Consider the following 24,018-nt stretch of genomic DNA (forward strand, 5'->3'; position numbering starts at 1 on the left):
GGTAAACACGGCCAAATTCTGCCTTGGAAAGCAATGATACATCCTGCAAAACAGTACATAGGATGCAAAAGCTGGCACGCCCGACAATGGAGGACTAGTGAGAGCTTGCGTAAAAATGAATGGGATAAGTGAGAATAGTGAGCTTGTATAAAAGATTTGTATGGCCCACAGTTTGTTAATTAAAATGGAGCCTTCCGATACAATACACTTAAGTGTTGACAACTAAACTTATCTATTTGTTATATTACCAGCTCCATGTGTGTGCACGTGAGTTATGGTATTAGATGATGGCCATGCTTCGCATGTGCACAAAACTGACGATGTTGGTGAGCTAAGGTAGCAGCAGCTTTAAATATAATTTCCAATTTAGAAAAATAAAGGGAACCAGAATAAATGAATGAATTCTGGGGTTTTACATGCCAAAACCACGGTTTGATTATGAGGAACGCCGTAGTGGAGGGCTCCGGATTAATTCTGACCCCGTGGTGAGGTTTAATGTGCCCCCAATGAACGGGACATGGGCCTTTTTGCATTTCGCCCCCATCGAAATGTGGCAACGGCGGCGGGCGGGATTAGATCTTGCAACTTCGTGCTTAGTAGCGCAACACCATAGCTGGTAAGCCACCACGGCAGGTGGGGAACAACAGAAGAAACTCATGCAGATGGTGGTCTATATTTCAAATAACCAGAAATTGAAGGTCTCCTTGATTTGGCTGCACCTTTTGCACTAGTTCAGGAAAGCGTCGTGCCAGTGCAGCGCCAGTTCTTGAAATGTGAGTGTAGCGCGACACTAGCGCTTTCAGTGCAACGGTCAAATCGAGGACAAAAGTGCAGAAACGTTCAGGCCTTCGTCTGCTGCGACTGGGCGGCTGTGGCTTTTCTTTCGTTGGTGTGTCATTATTCAGAAAGCATGACCAAGCGTGGTTTCCACACCTTTCTGAATCATATATGGCACAACGTTTTAAACGAATGACCGATGTGGTTTCGCGCAAACTTAACGTTGAGGTAGTGGTAAGCTCGTGAAAATTAATACAAATGACTGTGACCCGAGAGAAAATCCCGACCTTCAGTGTACTTAGCAGCAGTTGAACCCGGAAAGCACCCTTAACAAGATGCTGCGTACACATCCTTAAGAAAACTGGCGTCCATGCTGCGTTACTAATAGCAGGCGCCGTCGATGCCGTCTACCAGCACCCGTATGGCCACGAAGCCGCATGTGTCGTCTGCTATCAAAAGCCTTGCACTACGTGCACGAGAAAAGAACTTGCGGACAGTCTAGTGCCAAAGTGTACATGAACTCGTGCAGCACGACGTCAAATCGAGTGCCGAAGTGCAGGTGGCGCTTGCTGCACTGGCAAATCGAGTGCTAGAGTGCTGCACCACCTGAACTAGTGAAGAAAGTGCAGCCAAATCGAGGAGACCTTGACAGTCCTGCTTGCAAGCAGCACGGTGAACTTGTCAAATGGAGAATGGCACAAAATTTTCAGCAATTTGATCCCCAATACTTCAGAAAATTGGGTACCTTTGACTTACCATCTGCACCCAGCAAACCTGTGCAATAATCCATGGCATCAAACACTCATCAGAGATGTCTCACTGTGACCTGGTTAACTCAGACAGACCTTACACAGTGCACCACAAGTATGCAATGCAAAGCCAGAACTAGCATCCAAACGAAATGCAGCAGCACAGTACATTACAATTCGACTTTTGCATGCTCCAAGTGCATATGCGCTGTACCCTAGAGGCGAGCGCGGGAGACGCTTGGTGTAGCACCAGTGGTTCGTGCAGCAGACGACATGCACATATGCAACAGTGCAGGCAACCTGCAGCGAAGTCGATGAGGGCACGAACTTGTATATTTTTGGTGCAGTGCCGGCGCCACGGTAATTGCACTGTGTTTTGGCAGAAATTTCAGCTGTTTACAATGATATTCGGTTAACGTACGGTACGTCACAATATAGGCCGACACGACACTGATGTTGATAAGAAGGCAACCTGACACCGATGCCGACATTTGGCCGACTAGTTAGCAGACTGTGTCAGTGGGAGACCTATAATGTCATACTAGTACAATGAATACGCGACCAACAATGCAACCAATGAAGTTAGTCGTAGTGTGACAGGCTTTCATGCAGCCACTGCCGACAAAACTAGTGTGCCAATCATCATGTGATTGGCCACCGAGTGAGAAGATTGTACCGACAATGTGAATGTCGTGGCAATTGCGCTTGTGTGTGTATTTATTGACACTCAAACCGAGTGCCAACATACTTCCTAAGTTTAAATGCATGATTTCCAGCCCTTGCCAGCTGTCCACATTGAGTTTGAGGCACTGTTGATCACTTTCAGCACAGCTTCATTAGGCCTAACACAGCCAACGGGTCTATCCACTACTGACGGACCTGAAATATAGGATAAGCAAGTATAACGAACGAATCTGCCTTTATAGTTCAGTCTTGGCCATACCAACTTGAAGTGAACCACTCTTAGCACAGTACGATGCACACACAAGAAGTGGGAAGCGGCAACACGGCGCAGTGCTTCGGTATTTTACCATTCTTAATTGAAGGCTATTGGTTGCACTTGCCAGTGCTTCCATGAACAAAGTTCAACTACGTAGAGTGGAAGATCTATGTGTATTGCTATGTTGACAAATTTATTAGCTACTGAGAAGCACAGTTTGTCTTTTAAGCCAGACAGGCAACAAGTGATGGCTCTTTCGATACTACAGCATAAACAACATCGCTCACTGCCACGCGAGTACGGCAGGCATCGGCATTTTCACTTGATAGCTATAGGAGCTCTTAAATGAGTGCTTATGTGCGCACAGTTTACTCCAGCAGTGCACTATCGAATACACAAACCATACGGCTGATGAAGAACACGAAAGGTGACGACCACCTGTCAAAATCAGCAGCAGCCGCCCTGCCCAAAACAGCAACTAGGTGCTGTATACGAACACCAAGTCACCGTTTTTGAAGTGCCTGGGATGCTCATGCCTTTTCGCCTCAAAGTGACACAATGCTTGTGATATTCGCATGAGAAGTATTCACATATGTTTTGAGCATTTCGTCATTATTTCGTGCCAGCAGTGCACGGTTTCTACAGTACTTAAAGCCAGCAGCAAGCGGTGGCCGTACACACGCCAAAGTAAGCAAATGCGCCGTTCCAGTGTTACATAAGTACTCTGCACGCAGTATTGCACCTTTGGGAAGCTATGGCCACCTTGGTCAAAACTGAGCTATAAAAGCAATTTGAAGCGTAGGCCTAACAGTGGCAAATGCACGAACTCGGCTGCTAAGATACGGCTAACCTTCGCTAAGAAGAATCGACCCCAGCTCGAACTTGATGTGGGAAGCTGGCAAATGCTCATGCTAGTGCATTTCAACTTCTGAAACATGTTTGGATGCATACTGAACACGACTAAATAGGAATAATAGGAATACAAGCATAGGTGCTGAGGCAATTGCGTTAGAGTGCGATGTATTTGCTTAGAGGCACATTGCACAGTGACTGGTATTGTCGGTGTAGCTGCACTGAAACCACATCATCATATTTTGACGACTTGCAATTGTAAGTTGTGCCAGAGTTGTTGTCAGCCTCGGTGTCATGCCCAGGAAGGGAAGCGTCTAGTCATATAAAACAAAAATTAGAACAACTGACAAATGCACGAAAGCACTTCAGCTCACTTCATGCAGCGTGCCTCTCTGTGTCCGGTGGAGCCCCGACGCTGTACATTTTGTTTCTTGCATAGTCGGCTAAGGTGGCACCACAGTGCAGTGCAAAAGGTGGATTAAGCATGTCATGCCTGATTTATCATTCTTCTTTTGTGCTTTGCACTGGGCTCAACAATGGCAGTCGCAGGGATAAAGCAAGGGGGGCATGAGTCACGCCACCCTTTTCCGCTCCTTCTTTCCCGAACTTCCTGTGTACCAGCATATCTGGCATAAAACAATGTGCAACAACGCTTTTCGTATGCCACTCTCTGCGACTTTTCAAAAGCATTTTTTTAATGGACCCCTTTGAGTTAAATAAACGTCCTTTTGCAATAACATGTGAAAAAATCGGTAGGCGGGAACCACGGAGCTAGCAAAACAGAATAAAAGCAGGTACATTCGATGTACCTTCAGGCACAGTGCTATTATAAACTTAGGTGCCCTCATGAGGCCTCCGTTTACCAGTTACATGTGCCCTTCTGAAACAGAACTTGAAAAAAATCCAATCTATCATTGTGACAAAAAAAAGCACCCAGAAACGAAAAACGCTCCCTGTGACTTCTACAACAACATCAGAACCTTGCCCTTTAGATTTATGATATGGCCATGCACAGCACAGTTGTCCACAAACAGCATAACTTTTCGATCCTGCTGTTTGAACCTTCTGTCCAACTTGCAAATGTACGCTTCGAACTACTGCTGTGTTATCCAGGCCTTCTTGTCGGCCTCGTACTAAACAGGTAGGGTTGCCCCCTTAAAGTATTTGACTCTTTGATTTCCCCATGACAAGCATCGCAAGCCTCTCACTGCCTGACATGTCGCTGCCGACGAGGAAAGTCAGCCACGCTTTGCTGTACTTGCCACCATAGCAGGGGTCACCAGTAAATGCAAGCGTTTTCTCTGGGAGCATTTCGTAGAAAAATCTAGTTTCATCACAGCAGAAAATGTTCTCAGGCACGTACTTCTGCAACAAGGACTGCAGCTTTCCATTCCAATACTGAGTGACAGCTGAATCATCGACAGCATCACTTTGTCTGCACATATTCTTGAACTTTAGGTCATTGTAATTCTTGAAATTTCTCGGCCACCAGAAATTTCTCGACTCAACATTCATTTGAAGCACAAAAGCCTCCGCCTTTTGCTTCAAGACGTAACCCGAGACCAGGATTCACTTTGCGATCCATGTTCGAGGAGCATATTTAGCCACACGAGGAGTGCTTCCTCAATCTTTGGGTAAACACCCCGATTCGCATTCTTTTTTTGATCCCTGGTTTACTTTCTGGCCACTTCCAAGATATTAAACTTGTTTTTCATGAAATCCTAAACTGCTTGCTTCAAAATTCCGAACTCCTTGCCCATGTCCGCTTGTGACCGGCAGCTTTCAACTTGCTTGATGATGGTGGCTTTTTTTTTTCTCCACTGTCAGCCTACGGTAGGGATTTGCGCACTTGAAAGCCATGGGTGAAGATGATGAAGGCGTAGTCGGCACCATTGCTGTCAGTGATGAATCCGCTCAATGAAACACACAGCACCAAACAGTGGCAAGCTTCAATATGAACGCCAAAGAGAGCACACAGCAGCACAACACGATCACCTGACCTATCATAAAGCTAACGAAAAAAAAACATGTAAATAAACACAAAAGGTTATGGCCATAGCTACGGCTGGCTATGGCTGCCAATGGATTGGTGTGCAAGAGTGCTGGTTTGAGCTTTCAATATAATACGGCAGGCGCGGCACTGTGGCTGGCTACAGCTAGCGGATCGGCATGCGAGTGGGGATTCGAGGCTGCGAGATAACCAAAATGGCGGCGATGGACGACGCTTTGGACCTGCGGTTAGTGGTAAAAAGTAAAAAAAAATCGGACAGCAAAGGGTTTGAGCATCCAAAATTTCAAATGTTTTTATACATTGACTTTATGGAAAGGAGTCCGAACTATCGGGCATGTCTGAATAATTGGGCGTCCAGAGAATTGGATGTTGACTGTATTTTGACCTCAAGTACTGATTATTTTTTACAACCAAGTTGCACAGTTGTGACTGCTAACCCGTGCAGCTAAGATATGTTTGCTGATGCTATTTAACAAGCAATGGAATAAAACATATGTAATAATGTTTTATGTATTTTCTTTTGTCTAGTTCTATTACACAAGTACTTGTCCTGAGTACTAATTTCGTATATCTGTTTGTGAAATAAGAACCCTTAAGTACGAGAACTGCATTGACCTCACATGTGCTCTAGCAGGAACAGGCATGTGATCTACCATCCGAGTGTTTGTGCAATACTTTTTTTGAGGGCTCATGTTTGTCCTTACAGCATACAGGCAGAGAAATTTCTATCGAAATTAAATTGACCAAGGACTCCTTTCTAAAGAGTAGATATCAGAGGAATGACTTGCAACAATGAGTTGTAGGGATAACAGGCCACAAAGCATGTCCCTAGTGTGAAAAAAAATTCACCACAATTTTACATTAACATCTTTGTAGCTAACTTAACCATCTGCAGGTCGAATGTTTTTCGCCGCATGCGACCTCCCAGGGCCGATTTTTTTTATTGCAGATTCCAATTCTTCATAGGGACTTATCTTGAGAAAAATTTACCGTATTTTTTCTAGGGTGACCGTAAAGTGAGAAAAAGATATTTTGCATTGTTATATATGCACTCTTCATTCATGAATAACAACAATAAAAAAAAGGAAATAAACTTATAAGAATGAAAAGTTTGATGCATTGTTATAGTCCAAGGCTTTGAAAATGTGCACACGAGAATATTTGGCAAAACTCAAATGTTCCTGCTCTTACACTAATGTGTACAAGCATAGTGCAATCGAACTGTGTAGGTGCGCCCACTCAAGAAAACTGTGTGGTTGTGTGCCCGTCAAAGGTGCAAAACATGTGACAAACTTCCGCTAATCTTCATCTTGCCAACCAGAGGCAATTAGTTTTCGCAAGTCTCCTAAAAAGAAAAAGCAACGGAAATGTATGCACGGCGGCATCCTTCTTCCTATGCGCACCCCTGTGAGCACTAAACGAGCGAGAAACAAGCAGCCACGCTTTGAGCGATTGGTAATGAGATAGCCATCAGTTTTGCAAGCGCAAGGAGACAAAACTCTACTCAGCTATAATTGACCACTCAGCTGGTGTCATGCAACTTGACTTGCCTAATTCCATCGACCTTCCCAACACAGTGCAGATCCAGCTCTATTGTGCTGACTTTATTTGTCTGCCACAGCAAACACTGACCTGCATAACTACTGTGCCCAACTGCTATGTTCTGGATGGCAACTATGTAGTCACTTTCTCTGCCAGTACCTGACTGTTGCATAGCGTCTCTTTTCCCCACACCATTTTGACTGTCGAGGCTAAGAAAATTGATCTTCGGCTGCTGTATTTCGTGTTCTGCCTACAAGTACATCCCTAAGGCATATCCCTTGCCACATTGTCGCCATCTCAGGAGTACCCAATTTCATTGCTCTCGCCTGATCCGTCTTCCATCATTACATTGATTGCACATAATTCCTCCGCTGTGACATCCCTGCCAGTGCATGGCGACATCGCCAAGGTGATTGCCCTGGATCTTCCATTTTATTTGAAAGATTGGCATCAAAAAGTGGCAAGTGAAGCTCACATAGCTTTCGTTGGCAGCCACATGTCACGGGTAACGGCAGCAGCAGTTGTTCCTCCTTGAAAAGCACTGCTGAGTTTGGCGTTCACCTTCTCCCGTGTGTCATCATACAAACACAGAACAAGCACCTATGAAAGTGCAGTGCATGATGGTAGGCAATACTTTGAAACAGCCTCAGCCATAAGTTCTTGAAACCCGCGGTCTTCAACAACACTGTGAGGCTTTAAATCAAGTGCTACCATGGCAGCCACCTTGTTATGTAGAGCTTGGGTCTTCTTTTCTGACACTGGTTCAGCGAGGCGCACAAAGTAATTTATCGTTGGCTGATCTTTCCCAGGCACACTTGCAGCAATCTTCCGAACTCCTTAACAGTGGTTGGATGCTGCTTCTGATGGTTGGCAAGCATAGTTGTCGTGCCGGTGGGGGATTGAAGTGTTGCGTGGCATGTGGTGCACTGCACTGTCGATGATGTTGTCTTCACAAAGTATTTCCAAATGGCACTCTTTTTCTCTTTGTTTCGGCGGGGTCTCCAGATTGTTCCTTTGTTTCGCGGACGACTTGCCATAATCCTCTTCTTCTGCCATGGCACGCATCAGCAAACGGGGATGAAATTGGGTCCTCGTATCACAGGTTAGCCACAAGGAAAGTTGAAAGACCGCGTCCGATTGATGCAACACACAAAGAAGCCTATGACACTGCCATGCTCCTATGTTAATGTCGATGAGTCTTGCCAGGCCTCATGTACACCATGGTGGCCACCATACAGCAACGAAAGCAAGTGCAGCGCCCGCACTTAAGCACAGTTGCCAGGGTTGCACGCAGTCCGAAAAAAATTTATCGTCGGCTTATTCAGTAAGTTTGAATCTCTCCAAATATTCAAAACCTTTAGAATATTCAAAATTTTTCAAATACATAGTTTTCAAAGTGGATACGCATATAACAAATTTTGTGTTCCAGTAACATTCAATATTTCGAATATTTACACACCCCCACATATTTTTAATCAATAGACCTGCGCTCTGGTTAATGGCAGGTTGACGTCAACAACATGGACTGCGAGAAGCCTGCATTTGTAACGATCGATGGGCTTGATCAGTTCCGTGTCCTGCCATTGGGCTTATGCAGTGCTCTGGCCACATTTGAGTGCATGATGGACATGCTCTTGCATAGCTTTAAATATTCTACCTGCTTCTGCTACCTGGAAGATGTCATCGCATTTTCTCCGACCTCTCTGACACACCTTGAACATCTTTTGTCTATTTTTCAGTGTTTCCTCCGGCTGGGCTACAACTAAATTTTTCGAAATGCCACTTTAACCGCTGCCAAATCAACATTCTTGGTCATCTTGTTGGCTTGTCAGGTGTATGCGCTGATCCCGCAAGAGTTTGTACAGTCATCAATTTTTCGGTACCAACCTGTGCTTTTACTTCCACTGCTTAGTGAATAATTTAGCGTAGACTGCCTGTCCCCTGGCTGACCTTCTTAAGAAACCGACTACCTTTTCCTCCCCACTGAAGTTACCGCCTTTTCACACTTTATTTCGCTGCTCACCAGCTTGCCAATTCTCGCCCACTTCGAAGTGTCCGCTCCAAGAGTTGACTGCACAAATGCTAGTGGCTATGGAATTGGCCTGTATTAGCCCGGTATCAGCATGGCCAAGATTGAGCTATTGCATACGCAAGTCACCTCCTCTCCCCTGCCGAATGTAATTATTCTATTACTGAGCATGAGTGCCTTGCACTTCTGTGGGCAGTCAGTAAATTCCGTCCCTACCTATACGGTCAACTTTTCACTGTTACGACCGACTACTGCACTCTCTGTTGGCTATTGACCCTCAAAGATCCAACGGGTCACCAAGGACGCTGGGCCGTCTGTCTCCAAGAATTTATGTACAATGTGGTAGTCAAGCCCCGCCGATTACACCACGACATTGACTGTTTGTCTCGGCATCCCATCGATACCCCATACATGGATGATGCACCTTCCAGCATTTTCACGTTCCCTGCTTTTTGTCACATCGGCGACGAACAGCAGCACAATACATCCTTACAAGACCTTATCAGCCGCCTGCGTTCCGATCTGTCAGAGCCTACACTTCACATGTTCGTAATCTTGGACAGCCCCTTATACTGCCAGGATATGCACCCCAATGGAAATGAACTGCTCATCGTTGTTCCCTCTCATCCTGGGCAACTGTGCTTGCACAACTCCACGATGTCCCCACTGCTGGCCACCTTGGTGTTTTCAGGACGTACGACCTTGTCCAGTGACTATTTTTCTGGCCTGGTCTCTACTAATCCGTACGACGTTATGCCACTGCCTCAGAGTCATGCCAACGTCGTAGAGCCATGACAACTTCCTCGACCCTTTCCCCATCTCAAGTGAGGGAAATAAGTGACACGCTGTTGTCACGGGTTATTCGACTCAACACTCTATCACATGAGCTATCCTGACCAGTTGCGCTACAGACATCACTGAGTTCCTGCTGCAAAATGTCATTTTATGCCATGGAGCTTCTCGACAACTTCTCAAAGAGCGGGGTCCCTGCGTTTAACTAGGGTTATCGAAGCTTTGCTCAGATCTTGCACCACTTCACACAAACTTACAACAGTGTACCATCCCCAAATGAACGGCCTTACTAAACACCTGAATAAAAAATTGCCGATATGCTTGTGACGTATGTTTCCTCAGATGATGGTAACTGGGACACTGCCCTTCTTTTCATGGCATTCGTGTAGAACTCCTCCTGCCATGACACCATTCACTACTCTCCCTTCTATCTCTTATTTGGACATGAACCAACATTGTCTTTCAACACGCTCTTTCCAGCTCCTGTCAAGCCCCGATCAGAGTAAGTTCGCAATGCCATAGCCACAGTGGCAGAAGTACGCCATGCTGTCCACCTTCGCCACTATGCAGCGCACCGGTGCCATGGCAAAAGTCCATTTATGACAATCGCAATCGAGAGGGTGCCTTCAGTATGAGCAACCTCATTCTTCTATGGATTCCTTCACGCCATGTGGGCCCATCAGAAAAGCTGCTATCCCGATGCTCTGGCGCCTACCGTGTCCTCCGGCACGTCAGCGACATCCCTTATGAAGCATCTCCACTCGACGATACTACATTGTTCCTTTCATCTGACGTCCACGTTGCCTGCCTCAAGCCGTACCATTGAGCTATTTTCTAGCAGGCGCTGGGTTGGCGCGTTCGTCGCCAGACGTAATGTCAGGGTGCTACGAGCAGAATGACCAGTGAAGCCGACGATCATCAATGAGACAAAGAAGATGATGCAGTACTGCTAGGCAAGACTATCCACCATACTGGCTGTGCCCAAGCAAAGGAGGTTTTAAAAGAAATTTTTTTTAAACCGCCGTGGCCCAAGCTAGCTAGTATATGGCAAATACATTTTCATTAATCTCTATCTCTACAGGTAACATTTCGAAACTATTTTGCGATTGCCTTTGAGTTCGTTATGCAGCAGACTTGCATCATTTCAACACCAGTTCATTCGACGTTTCAGTTAATTTGATCTCGACTGAATGTCCCAGCCAACGCCCATGCATTTCCGGGGGCCCTAACTTTCGTTATTTCGATCCTAAAATTGGTCTTTGTCAGATAATTCCGATTTGACCAGTCACCACGCACACATCGGACCCCTATGGTGACCCCAATAGCAACACCTTTAGAGACGGTCTCTTTTCGGTGGAGCTTAGGGACAGTCAATGCATTGAACACATGTCATCTTCCATCGAAAGCGCCTATTTTCGGCCTGCCCTAAGAAGAGTTGCAAACAATATGCGTAGCTCACAATATCTGGTTACAGTATTTGCACAACTCTAACGCCTTTTCTTTTTCAAGAAAATTAAACCAAGAACCGCCTGCATGGCGTTCTTATGCTTTACCGCATAACGTGGATGTAATGCGGCAAAGCTGACTAAAGACTATGCGACAAAGGTGACTTTAGGAAACCTGACGCGATTGTGCAATACGCATTAAAACCTTATCCACTTTTCTTGCTATAAATCGGCTGGGCATTAGATTTCTACTTTGTTTAGGTGCTTTAATGTTATTTCTTCATTAGTTTTCTACTTTGGACACAGTGAAAGTGGGCGCCCATTTGGTTTGGGAGCATGTTAGAGTCGGGCAAATACTGTCAAATAAATCAATGGTGTGTTCTGGCATTTTTCTGCATCTTGTTTAATTTGACCCGTTGAATAATTCGATCAATTTCGTCGCTCCCATACAGTTTAAATTAATGGAAGCCGACAGTGTCTGCAATCGACTGTATCTCCAACGATATCGTCACAAAAAGACAATGGAAGATGTACCCGGCATTGGCGAGACAGACAGTACGAGATGGCGTGCAAAAACTTAAGCCGGCATCCTCAGCCTCCACTTCTTCTTCTTCAGCACCCGCCTCTTGACGAGCACACGTTACAGTCAAAACTTCTTTCTCAGCGCTGCCTCGTGACACCTAGTGGCATTATTCCCCCATCAGAAGAAAAGCATAGACCCGATGCTTACGAAACTAAAAAGTGGAAGTGTGGAAGTCGTATGAGATCGGGTTGGCGCTGCCTTAACACGCAAAATACAGTTTGAGGAGAATAACATGAACTATTTCTGAGTGGTGCTCTCCACGCCAAGGCGATGCGGCACCGTCGGGAATGACCTCATAGTTCACTTCACTAACACGACGTATCACTTTGTAGGGTCCAAAGTATCTACTAAGCAGTTTCTCAGACAACCACTGGCGACAGATTGGAGTCCTCACCCAGACTTGGTCACCTGGCTGGTACTCGACTTGTTCATGTCGAAGGCTGTAGTGTAGTGCGTCTGTACTCTGCTGCTTCGTGATGTGTATGCACGCAAGTTGACAAGCTTCCTCATCGAGCTGAGTAAGTTGCTCGGCGTCGTAAGTACCGTAATTACTCGCATAATGATCGCACTTTTTTGTCAAAAAAATTCGACACACATTCAGGGGTGCAATCATTACACGGGTTAAATTTCTCACGAAAAGAAGCATTTTCTTTTTTCATCCTGCATTTGCTGCGGGATGACAAGCAGGCGAGCGACTGCCACTGTCAGTCTGGGACACCAAAACAAAATGGTGGCTGGCGGAGCAAGCTGAACACGCCGGACGCAATTATTTTTCTTTTCGTGAGTACATTATGCGCATTGAAACAGTTTCTTCCATATCAGTAATAAATAATATCGTTAATATCGGCAAGTCTGTGACAATAACGTAGCCATGTTCATTTTGAGGGAACAGAAACAGAGATCGACAAGCTTAGCTGCCAATGATACAGAAACACATGGTGGGCATGCTGTGGGAACTGCGTCATTTGTCTTCACTGCTATCCTGATACGGCACGTTTACACTAAGGGTGGGCAAATATCTTAGCTGCATTACAAGCATCGGCATATGAATACGGTACACTTCTAACGTATCAGTGCAAACGTGGCCACTATCGTTGCCGCTCGCAATTTGTTGCGTGCCCACGAGTGCAGACGAGAAGAATCGAAAAGAGCCCTTTATGTTGTTGTTGACCAAAACCATTATGAAGCCTACAAATAATAAAACCGAGGCAAGTTTGGTTGTAGCTTTCTTTTTTTCATGGAAGCGCGGAAAGTGATCAAAGGAATGAAATCGTCAACTTTGATTTGCCAATATCCGCTCTTCAGATCTATGGATGAAAAATACCTGGTTCGCCGCAGTCGATCTAATGAATCATCGATTCGCAGAAGCGGACAAACATCTTTTTTTGTGACGTTGTTCAACTTTCTATAGTCAACCTGAGCGCTCCGTCTTTCGTTTGACGAGGACCACCGACGACGACCAAGGGCCTTGGGATGGTTGCATGATGTCATTGTCAAGCATTTCTTTCACTTGTGCATTAATCACGTTGCGCTCTTTTGCCGATACGCGATAAGGCAGCTGTCATATGGGATGAGAATCGTCATACGTGACTATTCAGTGTCTCGTGATGGGCGTCTGGCGTACCTTAGAAGAAGATGCGACGTACTCCTTGAATCGAAGGAATAACTCGTGCAGTGCTTTCTGCCTTTCCTTCAAGAAGTCTGAATTGATGTCAACACTGCTGAGTGTCTGAGCTGGGTTGTCCTTTGTCATAGACGCAAAGCATTCAGCAACGTCGGTAATGGGCTCAGCGAAAGTGATAGTAGTACGACGAAATAGGTGCCGATGTTCCTGGCTGAAATTCGTCACGAGCGCCGAAAGTCCACCTCGAAGCATAATGAGACTGCGGGCTGCACATACACCATGAGTCAGCATAAGAGAGCAATTGCCCTCTGCAACCGCTTCGCCGTCACGCAGATCGTCGCATATGACTGCTACCAGGACACTTGTTCTTGGGGGTAAAGTTACACTGTCGCCGTAAACCCGAAGCACGTTACGACGGCAATTGTCGCGGCTGTTCGCTGCTCTTTTAGTCGAAAAAGTCACTGTGCGCTCCTGGAGGTCTATAATGGCACCACACTCTCACAGAAAGTCGTTACCCAAGATGAGGTCCCGAGAACAATCACGGAGTATAAGGCAGCTGGCTGGAAATGTGGACCCACGAATTTGTACTCTGATGGTGCACAAGCCCAACGGTGTTACAAAATGCCTGCCAGCAGTACGAATTTGCATTTCAGACCAAGGCATGATAACTTTTCTAAGTTCCATCGTTAGTTTTCCGCACAAGGTCGAGTAATCGGCACCCGTGTCCAATAGCGCACTAACGTGGTGGCTGTCGAGCACAACAGGTATGTCTAGCGAGAGTCTGTCGCTGAGTTCGGCTGCTGTCGTCGTTAAATCGTGCTGAACAGACCGTGCTCGCATCGATGGGAAATCTTCGGAAGGGCGATTATCAGCGGCCTCGCCCCCGCAGGTCGCTGTTCTTAGTTTTCCCGACGAGGGCTTGGCGATCATCCCTGTGCTGCCATTGAAGGGCTTCTAGGAGCTGGGGAAGATCGCCTGGGGGATGGCGAGGGCGACTGCCGCCATGGGAACAGTGGCATACTCTGCTGGTTCAGGTATTCTTCAATTGCCCTAGGCCTTTCGCCATATCTGGGCCTTGGTGAATCCGCAGCAAAACCTTGCAGTCCGAGGCGGCGGTATAGGCACTCGCGGTATACGTGACTGGCTTCCCCACAGTGATAGCACAGAGGCCTTCTGTCCAGGGTACGTCAGACGTCGGATTTCCTTTTGAGCGGGCGCTGATGTTCCATACGTTGAATCGGTTGCACTAATGGGAGTGGTGGGACGTATGACGCGGTGTAAGACGTGGCGGGGACGAAATGGGTCGGAGCGGGGACAGGGACTCGCCCGAAAACTTACGCAGACGACGGCCGCTGAAACTGTGCTGTCACAGGTGGCGCATTGCTGCTTGGAACGGGACCTTGGTTCACTTGCTGCGCTTCATTCCTCACGAGGGCAGAAATGGAACCCAGCATGGGCTGAGGCGGGCAGCTGAGTCGTTGCTCATCACGCACCACAGAGCGGATAAGGTCTCGGAGAACGTCCATGTTTCCAAAGGCAATCACATCTGTCAGTGAAGCAGCGTTTGCGTGCCTGTCATACGGAGCTGAGCACTGGTCTGAAGGTGAAGTAGTGTTCAATTGCCTTTCTTAGAAAATTGAGCGCTGGTGTAGCATCTTTTCCATCATGGTGGCTTCGGTTAAGAATTCAGCTATGGTCTTCGGTGGGCTTCGAACAAGGCTAGCAAATAGCTATTCCTTAAAGGGACCCTGAAACGCTTTTGATGATTTTCTACAAACGTACTGAGTCGTTAGAGTAGGTCCTTCTGATCATTAATTGACACATCTAAGTGCTCTGCGTAAAGCGTGTAATTAATTATAACGTTTTAAAAATGCACATCGCTGCCGATCACAGTGCACTGCTCGGCGGAATTTTAAGCCGCCCCTACCCATATGACCGAAATTACCCATATGACGTCAGTGGGGCGAGCTATCCGATTGGCTGACCAGGGCGCGTGATCGATAATTTTTCCAACTTTATGGTAAACAAATATTCTTCGTAATAGTTGGAATGTTAGTTAATTTGTTTTTATAAAAAGAAAGTAGCATAAAGAGAATGCACAAGAACAATTTTTCAGTGCACTTAAGCACTTCCGGCACACAGCAAGTGTTGTCTGCTTGTGTTACAACGTACTCCATTTTGACGAGAGCTCCGCGGTCAGAGTTGGTCTCAGTCTTTTCGCGAGCACTATGATTCGACTTTATTGCCTTGTGGACTGCAAACGTAGCGACTGGAAATATGTCAAGCTGCAACATCGTGTCCCTCTGCAAGGCAGCATACGAGCGAACTGGCTGCGGCGCATCGGACTGCCGCTATATCCGATCCGCGCCAGGATTCGCACGTTTGTGGCCGTCACTTTACACCGGAAGATTACTAACGCAATAGCGTTTCGCGAGTCCCGTATTAGGGCAAACGCAAGCGCAAGGGGACAGGGTCTGGCCGCTTGACTGTGCCGTAACGGGATGAGCCAAGATGAGCAGAAGGGCAAATGTGAGTGGTCTGCACAGTGCAGCCACCTGGTGGCATAGAGCTCAACCATACACAGTAGCAACAACGAAGCGTATTCTTTGCTGCTGCTGTGTATTTTTCGAAGGAGCGTAATCATCAACACGTTGTTTTTATAAATGTTTAAAATGTTTTACACTTGGTTAGAGCAATATTAGCGCTTTGTTTGGCTGGTTAAGCGCTGCGCCAACAAGTGTCTGGACCGTGCAGACCAATCAGGCCGCTCATGTACGTCTACGCCAAAGATCCTTCATCAGCTTGAGCTTATGCCTCCAGTCATTTGCCGAAATGACCAGCTTGCCTGTGGTTAACGGGATACCAGACACGTTCGGCGCTACGACAGAATGCTCGCAACGCACGCTGCTTTGATAGCTCTCGCTTGGGGTTGACAGCCAAGCGGCTAGCGGAAAGGTGTCGCGCGGGCGGGGACGGGCTCCAAAACCGGAAGTGGATGATGTGACGTCGCATCGTGACGTAGGACCAGTGAAGGCGGAGCTTAGCCCCGCTTGCTCGGCGAACGAGTTGAGGAGGAAAAGCATGGCTGGGGAGGAGGGTAACTTCTAATCGCTTGTAGCTCCATTAATACGTAACGCTTCACTTAAATTGTGGTGCGAATTTCTACTTAAGCTGTACCCTACGCGTCTACAAAATTTGTACGAACCGTTCCAGGGGCCCTTTAACTCCCCGCATTAGATGGCGCAGCTTCTTTTCCTTTCACATGGTATATCCTCGACATACGACGTCACGCTCTCATTCAGCAGATGAATGCGAGATTGGAGCGCCCGTTCGGCTCGTTCGTGGCGATCAGCATTGGTGTATGTCTCCAGCAAGGCACGACAGAACTCGAGCCACGATTTAATGAGCCCTTCTCGGTTCTCGTACCAAGTGCGGGCACTGTCCTCCAAGCTGAAGTAGATGTTTCTCAACTTTGCCGTGTCGCTCTATTCGTTTATCTTGGCAACGCGTTCAAACTGGGCTAACCAGTCTTCTACATCCTCGAAGATATCCCCGTGGAACACTTTCGGCGCTCGGAGATTCTGCAGTAGGTACTGAGTTGCCATTGTGGCCGTACCTTGCTTAATGGTCGGTAGGGACGTTCCTTCCATATCGGTCCGCAAGGGCGTCAATGTTGTTGTGGAGAGATGATCAAGCTCCGGAGGCAATCCTCGGATTCTCCAGCTCGCCCAGTGAACAGGTGTGTTCACTAGTATAGGAGTGCTACTCCTGCTACCAGGAGGGGTTTGTGGCATTGGATGAACCATACCTCGCATCTACACCAGAGAAGTGTACCCGGCAGGGACTCCATAACTTACAAATTACTCGGTAACATGAGCGGTACAGCGGCCCGCGGCCTCCTAGAGCACATTAACGAAGCCTGGGAGAGCTCGCAGTTGCCGAAGGAATGGAAGGACGCCGAGGTCCGCTTCATTCCAAAGCCCGGCAAAGCCCTCACGATAGACAACATGCGGCCCATCTCCCTCACATCCTGCGTGGGGAAGGTGATGGAGCGCATGGTCCTTCGCCGGCTGCAGAAGCACCTCGAAGAAACGGATCAGATGCCAGAAACGATGTATGGCTTCAGGCAACATCTCAGTACCCAAGACGTGATGATCCAACTCCACGAACTGGTCGTCAAGCCGGCAACGAGGCACGCACCACGCGGGATACTCGCCCTCGACCTGAAGGGAGCGTTTGACAACGTGTCCCACGCGAGCGTGTTGCAGAATCTAAACAAAACCCGGTGTGGCAGAAAGACATTCGGCTACATAAAAGATTTTCTGTCAAACCGAACGGCGACCATCCGGATAGGGAAGGAGAAGTCGGACCCTGTCGAGCTCGGCGATAGGGGCACCCCTCAGGGATCGGTCTTGTCGCCCCTGCTCTTCAACCTGGCCCTGCTGCCCCTGCCCGATCTACTCAAGCAAATCGAAGGCGTGGACCACGCGTTCTAGGCCGACGATATTACGGTGTGGACGGCCCGAGCCGGATCCGATGCCTGGATGGAGGAAGTCTTGCAGCGGGCGGCAACGACCGTGCATGAGTACGCAAAGTCGTGCGGACTGAGCTGTGCTCCCCAGAAATCAGAGCTGCTCATTATCCAACCGGGAAAAACCAAGAAGGAGCTGCCGCCGAACGTGATTATCACGATCGCCGGAACGACCATCAAGCCAACACAGCAGATTAGGATTCTCGGCCTACTACTTCAGAGCGACGGAAAGGCACAGGCCGCCATCACAAAGATCAAGACTACAACCGAACAGATATTTGGTATGATTCGGAGGGTATCAAACAGAAACCGAGGCCTTAAAGAGGACGATGTCATGTGCCTGGTACGCGCTTTCGTCGTGTTGCGGATTACCTACTCCACACCGTATCTCCAGCTGACTAAGGCGAATAGGGACACCCTAAACACGATGCTTCGTAAGGCAACGAAACAAGCACTGGGCATGCCCATATACTCGTCCACGCAAAAACTGCTAGACATGGGCGCCCACAACACGGTGGAAGAGCTCATCGAAGCCCACCTCTCTAATCAGAGAATCCGGCTCAGTCACACGGAACACGGACGAGCTGTCCTACGCAAGATAGGATGGCAGATAGAGCCAGTACCCATCAAGACGGCCCTTCCGGAAGACTGGAAAATGATAATTCAGACAAAACCCCTTCCCCGGAACATGACGCCGGGCAAGGACGACGAGAGGCGCACCGTGCGAGCCAAAGCCCTAGCCTGTAAGCTGGAAGAGAACCCCAGGGTCGTCTACGCGGACGCCTCGCTCCGAAAACACAGTGACCGTGCAGCTGTGGTGGTTACTTCAAAAGAGAGGCTGATCGTCAGCGCGTCCCTGAAGACAACAGACCCCGCAGTTGCCGAAGAAGCAGCCGTAGCCCTCGCACTCGCACAGCCGAGCGTGGACACTGTAGTCACCGAGTCAAAGACAGCCTACAGAAGCTTCCGCAGGGGGGTAATCTCCTCCGCGACCCGAGCCATTCTAGCCAAGCACAAGCCTCCGGGAAGAGCCATAGAGCTCATGTGGGTCCCGGCTCACTCACAGGTAGCAGGCAACACCATCGCCGACTACCATGCCCGAGAAATGTCAATCCGGGCCGAGCACGAGCCGGAAGAGCTACCGCACCCGGTTACCAGCTTTCGGGACATTACCCGGTTGTGCTGAGAAGAAAGGTGCAGACTGCCAGAGCCGCACCCCAAACTCACCAGGCAACAACAGACGATCCTGCGTCGAGCGCAGGCGGGATCGCTTGCGCATCCCGCACTGATGAACCGCATGTACCCTGTGGAATACGATATGCTCTGTCCTTTTTGCAGAAGAGAAAAGGGCACCCTGCCGCACGTCTTGGCAGAGTGCACAGAACTCAAGACCCCCCCTCCTCCCCTTCCCACCAACACCCCCAATCCCCAACCCCTTGAGTGATGGGAGACCTTGTTATCCAGCCCCGCCCTACCGATTCAGCTCGCACTGACGGACAGGGGCCAGGAGCTGCTGGAAACATATGGGTCCCGTAACTAGGGAACCACCCTGTCTGGTGCCTGCGTGCACCACCGATTTATTTCGGGCCCAGTGAATGTTGCTTCATCATCATCCACCAGTTTTGTCATGAAAAGACAATGGAAGATGTACCACGCATTGGCGAGACAGACAGTTGTACCAGATGGCGGGCAAAAACTCAAGCCAGCATCCTGAGCCTCCACTTCTTCCTCAGTGCCCGCCTCTTGCCAAGCGCGTTCCAGTCACTACTTCTTTCTCAGCCCTGGCTTGTGACACCTAACGGCATTCAGGATGCAGCTTTCACCGAGTTACGGCAACGCCTGCAGGAATCACCTGTTCTCGCCCACTTTGACGAGGACGCTGACACTGAGGTGCATACTGACGAAAGCAACATCGGTCTTGGCGCTGTACTCGTTCAACACCAGGAAGGCGTTGAACGAGTGATCGCTTATGCCAGTGGCACCTTTTTACGCGCCGAAATAAACTACTCCACCTCCAAGAAAGAGTGTCTAACAGTTGTGCGGGCTGTCATGAAATTTCGGCCTTATCGCTACGGTCACCCTTTCAAGGTGGTAACAGACCACCATTCCCTGTGCTGGCTAGCCAACTTACGAGACCCGTCCAGGCGACTTGCTCGATGGAGTCTCCGTCTGCGGGAGTTCGATGTTATCATCGTCTACAAATTGGGCCCCAAACATGAAGATGCAGACACGTTGTCGCGCACTCCCATCAAAACTTGCAATAAGGACATGGACGAAGGCATATTCCTTGGGGCCCTCACCACATCTGACCTGATCATACGGCAGCGCGAGGGCGCCGAAATACGTCCTTTCATCGATCATCTAGAAGGCAAGAATGTTATGATTCCACGACACTTTTTTCGCAATCTCTCGACCTTCTGCTTCCGAAAGGGTGTCCTCTACAAGGAAAACTCGAGTTCCAGCGACAAAGAGTATCTATTGGTCATACCTGCCGCCCTCCGTGATGACATTCTCCTAGCTTGCCATGATGAACCCACGTCTGGACACTTGGGATTTGCACGCACTCTTGCAAGAGTACGCCAGACATACTACTGGCCCAGACTTTCTACCACGGTGAAGCGTTACGTGCAAAGTTGCCGTGAGTGTCAACGCAAAAAAACGCAGTCTTTGAAGCCCCGGGGGGTTACTCCAACCTATCGCAACTCCTAGCGCGCCATTTGATCAAATCGGCATGGATCTTCTGGGACCCTTTCTCTTGTCAGCCAGCGGAAACAAGTGGATTATAGTCGCCATGGACTATCTAACACACTATGCTGAGACGAAAGCTGTACAACGTGCTACGGCCTACGAAACTGGTGGAGGCCGTAGCTCCACCAGTTTTGTCACGAAATGACAATGGAAGATGTACCAGCGTTGGCGAGACAGACAGTTGTACAAGATGGCGTGCAAAAACGCAAGCCGGCGTCCTCAGCCTCCACTTCTTCTTCTTCAGCGCACGTTCCAGTCACAACTTCTTTCTCTGCGCTGGCTCGTGACACCTAGCGGCAACATTGTACGCATGTCAGCAATAAGTATTTAGGACACAGCTTACCTTCGCATCCATTTGGTGCGGAGCATAGGCTGTCCGGTAATAGACCACAGCAATTTCCACACCATCACTGCAGAGAAAACAATATTTCAGACAGTGCTTGTGTTCCATACCAATGCAACAATGATATGCTACAAGTACTCTGTGAAGCACAGCATGCTCTTATAGCTAGCCAAAGCAATATTATTCTGAATGAGTGAGTTGTGGGATTTTAGTATAGTATCCAGAGTCAGAAACAATGTCTTATTAACAAACTAGGCAATTCAACCACAAATAACAGCTTGAACACTTGTCGACGTAAACATCATAACGGCATCCACACTGTTACAATTGTCTCATATATTCCTTCAACTCCTCACTGCTACTAGACCACAGCCTAGGGCGAATGTTACAATACAGGGTACATTTGTGAAGCAACTGTTTATAAATATGCAACATATCTCTGAGGATGACTGCAGGTTGAAACACGTGGTCATGTATTGCACTGGGTGCTCAATCCACCTCAACAGCAGCAGAAACTTCGACCACGTCAAGTCAAATCACAGAATCCTTTCCAATTTAAAAGATGCCACACCTAGTAAGTAGACCTTGCCAAACCGAAAACTGTCAGCAACTGCTGGCAAGTGTACACCTGCCATACAACATGAAGCATTTGCCCAAGCCAACATGGAAACAAAATCAAACAGCTCGTAGATGGCGCCACTGCGTATGCAATATGACGATGCACTGGATAAAATGGTCCATATGACTGGCTCATGCACACTGGCCGTTCGTTATCACCAAGGGCAGATCACTACACTGATTGAAGATGTGAAAGGCCTTGAAGTTCGATAGGGGTTCCGATGATATTCAACATTTTTAGTAAATGCCTCTGGGAATGGGATGCTGAACTAAGGATGTTGGCTGTGCTGAAGTTTCTTCTCTGGTAGACCAGGAGTTTCTGCGAAATACTTTTTAATGACCCCTCCTCCTACCCTTGAATGGATTTTCACATTGCAGTTTGGATTTAACAAAACCACTGCACGCCACATCTGTACTTTCTGGAAAGACCGTTGTGACAGTGTCATGTATGTGCAACTCACAGGTGTGCAATTTGCAGGCCCACAATACGTGCTGAATGTGTTCGTTTTCCCGAGCCCATTCTCACATCGACTCATATGTTCAACAAACAGAAAGTAACTTTTCAGTCAAACAGCTTCTGCTTGGTTGATTCAACAGCCGACTTATGACAATTGTATTGTAACCAACATGCAGCCAGGCACGTTCACACACAATTCGCAGTACATGTGTGCTGACGATGGCACAGTGAATATCCATACAGGGTGGTTACTGCAGTGCCGTGCCAATTTCTACCTTAATTAGCTTGAATATAAATGTGCTATAAGGACTTCGACACATGCAAGACACACTGTGGTCTCGTGGCCGGTCGACACAGGTTAGGATTAGCATTGCGCTCAGTAACCAAAGGCCATTTTGCAGTGCAATTAACTTGAGACATTCTCATGCCAAAGAAAATGAGTAAGCTTTCGTGTGTTCCATGTAGCCCTGGAGAAACAAAATGGCAAATTTCAGCTTTTCATGATCTCAAGAAACTGACCGTGACATACTAGTTTTCCAATAAGCTCCAGATCGGTGTATTTCACATATCAAATTCTTAATATATTGAACTATATTATGATCCTCTTAGAGTTCTCTACAGTAAAACCTCATTCATACATTTTGGAAAAAGAAATACCTAGAGGAAAATGTACTGACCAGGAAAACGTACCATCTGAAGTAACCCAAAAAACTTGACAGACTCAGCTATTGTTAACATCTACGTAATGTGAAGCGCCACGTGGATCATTGCGGCACCAGACGCCGATGTGCGTCAAGCTGGTGGTGCTCCCGCGGCCCTGAGACACGTTTTGTTGTTTTCCTGTTGCATGGTGTTTTAAGAGGACAACCGGAAGGCAAAGAGAAATCGAGCTGGTGGGCAATGGGGCATGCTGCCTAAGTGAAACATGATGCCCACATCGTGACCCCTGCAGCAGGGAACGGCAGCGCATTTGGATTATCACCTGCTAAAAGCGTGCAGTATGCAATCAATGGCAGTACGCACCACATGCTGTAAAAAGACAGGTGAAGATGCTTATCGCAATAGGTTTGGTGGCAATAGCTGTAAATGCAGCGTGCAATGACTCCGGAGGAGATTTGATCGTACCTTAGTAAGAAACCGTGCGCCCTGTCATTTTCACATGGGTGAGGTGGGCAGTTATAAACTGTTCTCGATCGCTCGCGCCTCATGCATTTCTTGTTCACATGGAATCTAGTGGCCCAGAAAACGTATACGATCACAGTCTGCAGCAGGGAACGGCGGTGCATGTCCGTTGTCGCCTATTAAAAGTGTGCCTTATGCTTCCGATGGCACCACGCGCTGTAAAACAGATAGGTGAAGGTGCTTATATATCCCAATAGGATTGGCGATAGCGATAGCGGATTGGCGATTGGTGATAGCTGTGAATGCCACATGCGATGACTCCAGAGAAGATTCGCTAGTACCGAAATGAGAAACTGAGTGTGCGCTGGCATTTTCATTTGAGAAGGGAGGTCAAGTACTACAGTGAGGCTGCCATGGCAGGCAGCAATATATTATTCTTGATCGCGCGCGCCTCGCGTATTTTCTTGTTTGCATGGGATCTAGCAGCTGGAAAACGTATGGTACGATCACAGTTTAGCGACGTACTGAATGTTGGTGCCGAAAAGTATGAGCATAACTCTACTGGGTAACTTTTTGTGTTCTCGATAGTGAACATTGGCTCCGGGAAAGCATACATAACAGGTATGTATCAACAAGGTTCTACTGTATTTCCGGGATCAACTGTATTTCAAATTATCAATACACTGAACTATTTTGCAATCCCCCTAGGGATTGATATATCTGGGATTGACTTTATAATTATTAAATGAATGCTAAGGAAAAGGAAGTACATTCATGGGTGACAAAGAATTGGAAGGAGATTTTAGCCCAAACCCTACGAGAGCGATTTTGTGCGTGACGGCAAAGAGCGATGGT

General features: G+C 47.7%; 1 protein-coding gene across 4 annotated transcripts in view; it reads right to left on the reverse strand.

The window, feature by feature from the left end:
- LOC135908861 (glutathione synthetase-like) overlaps positions 1-24,018 on the reverse strand; it is a 74,492-nt gene that overhangs the window by 22,289 nt on the left and 28,185 nt on the right. For all 4 annotated transcript variants that reach the window (XM_070532483.1, XM_065440693.2, XM_070532484.1 and 1 more), the window contains exon 8: positions 20,967-21,033. In XM_070532483.1, the coding sequence (XP_070388584.1) occupies positions 20,967-21,033 (67 nt within the window). The remainder of the gene's footprint in view (positions 1-20,966; positions 21,034-24,018) is intronic.

This window comes from Dermacentor albipictus, chromosome 1, assembly GCF_038994185.2.
Source record: "Dermacentor albipictus isolate Rhodes 1998 colony chromosome 1, USDA_Dalb.pri_finalv2, whole genome shotgun sequence".
Classification (NCBI taxonomy): domain Eukaryota; kingdom Metazoa; phylum Arthropoda; class Arachnida; order Ixodida; family Ixodidae; genus Dermacentor; species Dermacentor albipictus.